This window comes from Gopherus flavomarginatus, chromosome 7 (assembly GCF_025201925.1).
Source record: "Gopherus flavomarginatus isolate rGopFla2 chromosome 7, rGopFla2.mat.asm, whole genome shotgun sequence".
NCBI classification, from domain to species: Eukaryota; Metazoa; Chordata; order Testudines; family Testudinidae; genus Gopherus; species Gopherus flavomarginatus.
The window spans coordinates 64,209,756-64,219,145 of record NC_066623.1 but is presented as its reverse complement, the minus strand read 5'-3'; the positions used below and the strand labels follow the sequence as shown (position 1 = coordinate 64,219,145).

Genomic DNA, 9,390 nt, shown 5'->3' with positions numbered 1-9,390 from the left:
TGTGTTACTAACATCAAATCCATTTGTTGTTACAGACTGCTTTGAACAACAACCTCAAAAAGAATCCTTCCGGTGGCCTGAAAGCAGACAGATCCCTTGCCAACATAGAGTGCATTAAAGAAAAGACCTTAGTGGTTTCTAATTCCTTTCCCATTCTTTCTCAAATTTCATCCCGCCGACAAAACTTTGGGTCAAAACAGAGATTTGATACTGACGCAATTTTCTTTCTCTACTGCGTACATTCAAAACTTGACATCAACATTCATATGGATTCACTTCTTGTGCTTTCCAGGTTAGTCAGAGTTCAGCTCACAAATTTGCTCTTGGCCAAAAAATAAAAAAAACCCAACCCCCTCCCCCTCAATAATGTAAATAGACATTTAATACATCTGACTTCCAAACTGGAAACTCCAGCATATGGTCAGTATCAACATGTCGAGACAAGGAATCTGAGTGATGCCTCCAGGCATGAAAGCCATAGGGCCCAAACTCAGTAGGCTTTTCCCAGCAACAGTACAGCTTTGGGACATAAAGTTGCCTTGAAGTAGTGTTACACTGGGGGATTCTCTCCATCCGTGGGGATCCTGAAGTAGCACCTAGCTGTCGCAGTGGCTCTTTATTCCACCTCTGTTCACTGTGGAGGGTGTTCAGGAAAGGCGACATGGCTGTGCCAACCCATAGATGTCATTAACGACATTTATACAAACCTTTTAAGAGGCTGGGGCCTTGGTCTGGCCCAGAGAACCTTCATGATGACAATAACAGGTGAGATGGAAAGAAAACAGTTTGACTCTTGGACCCTGGAATGCATTTGTGGAGATGGGACAGCTTTTTACTTAGAAACTGAGGAAATTTAATCTGGAAATCAGTGAGATACATGACTATGGCTCTCTATGGTGCCATTTTCATAACACACTGTTTAGGGTAGAGCTACACTTCAACATTTAAAGTTTCTGTTCTAGGCCCAATCCTGAAAACAGGAATTTTGTCCTTGACTTCAATCAGAGCAGGATTGGGCCATGAGTTTTTATGAACAGTCCAGATAAGACTAGACAATTGCCAATAATCTTAGAAAATTAAAGCACAATGTTTCTTCCCTTCCCCCAAACCTAGTCATACCCCAACGTGGTGCTTGTTGCAGAAAACAGAGGAAGAAAACACATTTTTTTTTCCAAAATGTTTTCCTGTTTGAGTTTTTTTTTTTCAACATTTGAAGGATAGCAACCACTTCTGTAGTTGGCTGAAAAAGAAAGGTCATGTGCACATGCGAGAGAAGGGACGGGCGCTTGAAAATATAGTCAAACTTTTTTTTATTTTAAAATGTTATCCACATTTTGAAATGTATTTCAACCAGCTCCAAATGCAATTATTATTTTGTTAAACTAACAAACTACTTAGTAGGAAAAAATAGCACAACCAATAAAACAGTTAAAGTCATGAAAAAAAGAGTGCAAATATTGCTGCGTGAACAACAAATGTTTTGAGTTTCTAGTAAATACGACAAACTGAAGAAAAAATTGTTTTAGGTTGATCTGAATTTTTTTCCCATCCAGTTTTGGAGAAACAAAAAGTAGAAAAAAATGAGTGAAATGACTCATTTCGTTCAAACTGAAATGAAAGGAAATTTGAAAGCAAAAAATAATTTTGAATTGAAAAATTGGTGTTTCATTTCAAAACAAAACATATCAGGTTTTTGGATTATTTTCCCCCACCCAAGACAACCGAATGAAATCTACACAAATTCACAAAATGTTTCAAGTTGCTCCAAATCTGCAAGTTTCTGTCAAAAAATGTCACCCAGCTCTAATTATGAATCATAGGACCAAATACTTGGTTTAAGCAGAAAACAATTTTATTGGTTTCATGTCATTTGTGAGGAGGTAGGAAGATATTTACTTTTTCTGGGCTACTATTCATATTTTATATAATTTCTCATACACTGCATGACAATTGGCTAAGCCTCCTACGCTACAGCTGAGCTGAATTAGGTTTGAATGCATTGCTTTCTACTGCACGCAGATAGATTTCCGCTTTTATATTTAGGAATGTTGGCTTATGAAAGATTTTCATCTGATTGTTGCTAACAACTGGAATAAACAAAAACAGACTCATCAATAAATTAGTTGGGGAGACCAAGTCATCTCAGATGTTTCTCTTGCCAAATAAACAAATTCCATTCAAGTGCTTGTAGATGAACAGCAGACGTTCCTAAAAGGGAAAGCATTAGCAGCTATTCTGGTTCTGAATGGTAAGTCCTTTTAGTTTTAAATACACAGTAACACATCTGAAGAATGCATCCCAAGAAGTGAGCTGTAGCTCACGAAAGCTCATGCTGAAATAAATTTGTTAGTCTCTAAGGTTCCACAAGTACTCCTGTTCTTTTTGCGGATACAGACTAACACGGCTGCTACTCTGAAACAGTAACACCAGGTTGCTATCCATGTGGACTCAAGAAAATTTGGTGGTGTAAGCATATTGGAAAGGTCTGTCCTGCACTCATTCATGTTAAAATATGAGTGAGAGTTTTGATTTGTCTTACATTTTGCTGCCCTAGTGGTGATGGCCAGTGTCAGACTGACAGTCTTGGTTGCCATATGGTAATAAAATGGTCCCTCATGAAAACATTTACAACACTCAAGTGTTCCCTTCCCATCAGAAAAGTGAGTTGTCATAGATCTAGACCCCCTGTGCTGCCAGCTCACCAGACTGCTGTGCGGGAATCCAGACACTGAATCCCCCATATGTGTTAAGCTTCCCTGGGTCTCAGCAGGATGCAGCACTGTTTCCTCCCTGGGCCTCTCTGCCACATTTCCTGGGACCTGACTCTCAGTCATGGAAAGGGAACCCTTCAGCCCACCTACCTTCATTCCCCAAGACAAGGGCTGATCTTTTCTAGAATCCCAACAATGGCAGAGCCTTAGATACAGAATAGAAACTCTCCCAGAGTGATGTTTTAACACCCCTCTGACAATGATAAACAAGGGCCAGATCTGTTATCAGAGGTGGCTGAAATTTTCCCAAATTCAATTCTTTAACTAAAGGTTGAATTTCAACTAAAAAGACATTTTAGTTCAAATTTTCACAGAAGTTACATCTTGTTATAGACCAGCTGTACCGGCATGCCTTGCTCATATAAGTCTCATTGGTTTCCACTCTCATTAGTTTGGAACAACTGAGCCTGTATCACAATGAAATGTAAAGTACAGTGCACTGCCTGAGAATTAGTGTATGCCTCCTGAAACAACGAATGCCACAAACCAAGGTTTATTTATATTTTGCCATCTGATAACATAATGTGATAATGTAAATCTTACACTTTGTGAGCATCACAGAAAATATATATTATGAAATAAAAATATTATCACATTAACCAAAAGAAAGAACAATACATTTAGAAAAGAAAAATATTACAATAGAAAGGTGGTACCAGCTTCTTCCTGTTTTCAGTCATTTGCTGCAAACATTTAAATTATGCATCGGTAAAATAAATTAATTTTATTTTCTCCCTTGATTTTAAACAAAGTACTAATTCAAACACAAATAAACCTACTCCTCAATAAGGGAAGTGTTTATTAATTAGCTAGAATTACGTATAAATTTAAGGAAGGACGATACAGTAACTATTAAGAAAATTTCATTATAATTGCTTACTTCCTCATGGGTATGAAGATCTTAGACAATTAAAAATGGTGCTATAACTCACAATAAAAGGAACCACCACTGGATTAACATTAATCTCTTTGATAAATGATCAGTTGCTGTAAAAATTGTTTATTTGAGAATTATCAGATAAAAAAATCAGATTAGCTTTCAGCAGGGCTTGCAAGAAGCAGTGTTGCTAACTGTGATTTTTATTATTTATACAGTGCTAAGCTTGGTGGGAACCTAATGGACAAGTAAAAAGATAAAGGGAGGAATTCCTGGCTCCACTGAAGTCAATAGTTTTGTCAGTGACTTTAGATTTCAGTCAAGGACCTTGCATTGAAGAGTTTACAATCTGAGGCCCTGATCCTGCCAAGATTTGCACATGTGCTTAATTCTGATCATAGTGTGTAAGTCACAACCACTCAGGATAAAGGTCTGATAAAGTTCTTGAGCTCCAGCCTGGAATGCTTACCTCTGGTTCTCCCACAAGTGTCTGTGGCCACGTCCAGACTAGGTATTAAAATCGATTTTAGATACGCAACTTCAGCTACGGGAATAACGTAGCTGAAGTCGAATTTCTAAAATCGAGGTACTCACCCGTCTGGACGGCGCGGCATCGATGTCCGCGGCTCTCCGTGTCGATTCTGGAACTCCGTTCGGGTTGATGGAGTTCCGGAATCGATGTAAGCGCGCTCGGGGATCGATACATCGCGTCCAGACTAGACGCGATATATCGATCCCCGAGCAATCGATTTTAACCCGCCGATGCCGCGGGTTAGTCTGGACGTGCGCTAAGTTCCCTACTGCAATGCCCACCATACATAGCAAATCCTCCTTGAACAAAGCTTCTTCCACTTCAAATGCCACTTCTGCTGTGACACCTATGTGAAACCAGCCAGCTAATGACTGCTGGGCTGAGCGGCAATCAAGTGAGAGCTCAAGAGAGAGGCGATTGGTCCTGCTTTGAACAGGGGGTTGGACTAGATGATCTCCTGAGGTCCCTTCCAACTCTGATATTCTGTGATTCTATGATAATTCTTCTTTTAGAAGTAAACCAGACACTTTTTCATCTAATTCACAACCATCAAGCTGTGCACACAAGTAACCTATGTCACATGAGATCTCACCATCCTCATCATGCTCCTTCCCTCCTCCCCGTAGTGATCGTTACACCCCCTCATTGCATTGTTTTAAATCAGACTGTAAGCTTTTTAGGGCAGTGATCACATCTTTATGTGCACTTGCACAGTGCCCAGCACAATGAGACCCTGATCCCAATGGGGCTCTTTGAGTGCTATCCAAATAAAATTAGTAAATAATACATTCACACAGAAAACCTTCCCCCCTCACTAACAACAAGGGCCTTGTTTACACAGTTCTCCTCACAGCAGGAGCCTTGAGATACCATCATCCTCATAAAAGCTTTTAAACCTACTGGTAACATGTCTATCCTTCTGACAGCCCTACTTCAGTAGCTAAGATTCAATTGGAACTGTGCCTATGCACACCTGAGGGTATAATTTTGTCCTAGTACTTTTTAGAGATTGCCAAGAGCTGTTGAGGGTAACAGACAAGTTAATTAAGTGCAAAGGATGGGTCGAAAATGTGAGACAGATTCTGTGCTGCCTCATAGCCCATGCCCATGGCTTGGGTTCTATCACAGGGAAAGAAAATCTGATCAGAATTTGTCTATGGATGTGAACTCAAGTCACTTTATCTTGGAATTTTGTTGCTGCACCTGGTGTTGAAATGTCAGTTCTCAAGTGCTAACCACATGGAGATTTTCTGTGAAAACATCTCATTGCCCTATTTCTTTTAGAAAGCACATAAAATCTGCACACCAAATGCAGCCAGTTTTTGAAAAAAAGAAGTACTAGCAGAAATTGACCTTAGAGTATAAGCATTTCTTATTCCCCTAACAACGGGGTTTGGTGCTTTTCCAAATTAACCACTAACGTAGTCCCCCATTGCTGCAGGTTAAGTGATATATGTCAGAAAATAACAGCTCCCAAGGAGAAATTTAGAAATGTGTGCACGGGTGCATACACAGACACACACATCATTGACAAACATAAAGTTACATTTCAAACTTTACATTAGTTAAGGAGTGATGAATTTTTCATTGTCACCTAGAAATTTTAATCCTTTTCCTTAAATCATCTTTGCTGTGAAATCCATGTTCTCTGAAGTGCTAAAGTTGTTTTCTGCTGCTGAATAAGTATGTGAATCATTGAAAAATTATCATCAGGTGCTAACACTTACTGACATGAATCACTGAGGACATGGAAGGCTGCCTTAATGAATAGTTCTGGAAAACGGCTATTAATTTTTGTGAAAATACTCAAGATTAAAATTCAAAATGTTTTGGGGACAGATCTTCAGCTAGAGTGAATTGTCATTGCTCCATTGAAGTCAGTGGTAAGTTACACTAACTGAAAATGGGACCAATAATCTTTAGTAAAGGTAATTAACAATATCTTTCTCCCACTAGTTATAAGAATCTCTTTTTAAAAATAAAAGAGATATCACTATGTTCTTTGTGTAAGAAAAACAAAGTTCGAAATGCAACTCCCTTAGGGATTTTGTATACTGGATTTTTGGCATGGTCAGTCTGGTCAAAGGAGAGCAGTGATCAGGGAAGGGTTATCTATAAAATAAATCTATAGGAAGAATCAACATTACTATCCCTAATAATTGGCAACTGCTGAGAAATTTTATACATTAGAAAGTTGATACTGAGTAAGGAGCCAACCTTGTTTACTCTGAAGTCAATGACAATTTTACCATTGATATAAAGTGGAATGGGATCTGGGCCTTAGCTTCATGAAATCTATGCCCTTAATGTTTTATTGTGTTGAAGAAAGTCACTGCCTTTATGTAGTAAAATAATTCATCCTGAATTGTACAGATGTGTAAAATTTATCTCACAAGAGTCTGCATTCCAAGGTTTTGATATTTTGTCACATATTAGAAAATGGCACTGTGATGCTGTTTATAAGAAAGGTGACCATTCATATCATTCTTCTTACCACATTAACACAATTCCCTTAAATCTTATACACAGTGAATCATGTAAGGTGCCAATAGAAAAGTTATGATTTGCTAAGTATGATTATCCTGTTTGTATGCAGGTATCATCTTTGTATCTGAAGTTATGAATATTGGCTATGTGCTGTTATCTAAAACCTATGTTATGTGACATCCTCCAGATAGGACTTACATTAGGGCCAGACAGCTATGTATTGATGGCCCATCGAGGTAACTCAGCTATCACAAAGGGCCATTTAAGAAACTCATCCCATCCCGATAGCTCTTCCTGAGGATGTCTCAGCCAGCAAGGAGCCAATGGCCACTCCACGTGATTCAGCAAAACATGTAGAGGCACATGATATATGCATGTGACCCTGGACTCCATCTTGGGCCACTAACTTTCCACAAACAGGGACTGTGGGCTTTGTTCGGGGCAGTACAATTCCGAGCACATGGCAGAGGATATAAAGGACCCTGAGATATCTCCATTTTGCCTATTTTCTGTCCTAATTCTCTGGATTGTGGGTTTACAACTAAAAGGAGCATCATGATCTTTGAACTGAGGACCTTCCAATTTTTCGGAAGTTACCAGAGAGACTCTACAAGCCATCAATTTATTCCAGGGGTGGCCAATCTGAGCCTGAGAAGGAGCCAGAATTTACCAATGTACATTGCCACAGAGCCACCGTAATATGTCCCGCCCCCTTCCCTCCCCCCCCGGCTCCCAGCACCTTCTCCTCCCTATCACCTCCCAATCAGCTGTTTCATGGCATGCAGGAGGCTCGGGGGTTGGAGGGGGAGGACAGAGGGCACGGCAAGCTCAGGGGAGGGGGCGGGAAGGACTGGAGTGAGGGCAGGGCCTGTGGCACAGTCAGGGGTTGAGCAGTGATCAGCCCCTGGCACATTGGAAATTTGGCACCTGTAGCTCCAGCCCCCAAGTCAGTGCCTATACAAGGAGCTGCACATTAATGTCTGAATAGCTGCATGTGGCTCCGAAGCCACAAGTTGGCCACTCCGATCTATTTCATCATTGCTACAAACTTGATATAAGGACTTGGAATTATTTGTACGTATGTGATCTATTAACCATTTATAACTCTCTTCTTTTATTATTACATCTTTAGTTTGTTTACTAAAGATTGGCTGACAGCGTAGTATTTGGGTGAGATTCATATTGACCTGGAAGTATGTGTCTGAACCCTTGGCATTAGAAAGAAGCTCACATATAATGAAATGGGTTTTCATTAACTCCTCACTGTATTAGACTTGGTTGTCTAGATGGGAGCCAAGGGCTGGAATGTTTACAGGGGATTGTGTTTGGCTTCTGGTTAACCAGTGTGGTATTACAAAAGCTGTTTTGTTACTGGTTTGATGAATCTAATTATAGGATAAACCACTAGTTTGGGGGATTGTCTGCTCCTGTTCCTTGCAGTTTGCCCTGCGTGTGGCATTTTCAGTGTGGCCCTTACAGGAGCCTGGACACAGTTGCCACTTTAACAAACATTTAAAATCAAAAATATTGAGAGAAAATATTCATGAAATTGGCAGATGTTTTACAAAAATAGCATTTTGAACCAAATTACTTTGCATCCAAAGCATGCACAAGTCTGTATTTTTTAAAATAAAGAAATGGCCATTTATGCTGGAATTTTGTAAATGTTTGCAGATGCAAAACAAAAATGTAAAAAAGTACAAAATCACAGTGAAACATGCAATTTCACAAAAAATGCTTCTCTCAGTTTCGCATGGCCCCTTCACCTGAGCAATGGTATGTTGTAACTCATGTCCAGATCCAGTTACATAGACTTAGCAAATTTCTTGAAGGAGTGGCACCTGCAGTACATATCCTATGTATGCTTAGTGCTTGGAGAGTTCTTGTTGAAGTATTTTCTTGCCTCAACATTGCTGAGGGACACAGAGCAGCGGGATGGATTCTGTCTTCTGTATTCAATGCTTTCCACCATTGCTTGCTTGATCACCTGTAAAACAGAGTCAAAGTTCAGGGCAAAGAATTGACACTGGAGGTGGCTCTTTAACTGATGGCAAAAAGCCATATCAGCTTTTACAACTGTTGCTCTTAATACCAGAAGCAAGCCAGTATTGCTTAGAAGAAGGGGCTTTAACAACAAATAAACAGACCGTATGTTGAAATTTTTGAATAAAAGAATATCGTTCCTTCTCCTCATACACACATCTCCCCCAAAAAGAATCCTAACTACTTCTCAATCTCTTATGGTAAATCACTAGTTTATTGGTTTTTTTAAATAGTCATTTCTGATAAAATATAGGTGACATCTGGAAGACTGGAGAATTTTGAAATTAGAAGGCTGTATAATATGGTAGCTTATTATGAATTATGATTTGTCCTAATACAGTCCTTTTATCATGATAGCATCAACAATGTGCACTAAAAGACCTGACAAATAAACATTGAGAAAAGTGTCTTATTTTGGGGCTCTACCCTGATAACTGAAAATGAAAGAAGTTAGTGTGTCCTGAGTATAAAGTGAGGAACTATTTTGCCACAGTTTAATTCCTAGGTCATCCCGCCTTTACCCTCATTTTGGTCACACTAAAAGTCCCACAAGCCTTTGGTCCATGCAATGTCTCTACCCTTTGATTAAAAATACAACAATAAACTTAATGACTGTGAGGACTTAACAGGGCCCACGAGTCAACAGAGGAATAGCCAGGATCGTCAGTAAAGAACCATAC

General features: G+C 39.5%; 1 protein-coding gene across 2 annotated transcripts in view; it reads right to left on the bottom strand.

The window, feature by feature from the left end:
• Positions 1-4,439: 4,439 nt before the first annotated feature.
• PLA2G4A (phospholipase A2 group IVA) overlaps positions 4,440-9,390 on the bottom strand; it is a 307,311-nt gene continuing 302,360 nt past the window's right edge. For both annotated transcript variants that reach the window (XM_050961422.1, XM_050961423.1), the window contains exon 18: positions 4,440-8,654. In XM_050961422.1, coding sequence (XP_050817379.1) covers positions 8,523-8,654 — 132 coding nt within the window. In that variant the 3' untranslated portion in view covers positions 4,440-8,522. The remainder of the gene's footprint in view (positions 8,655-9,390) is intronic.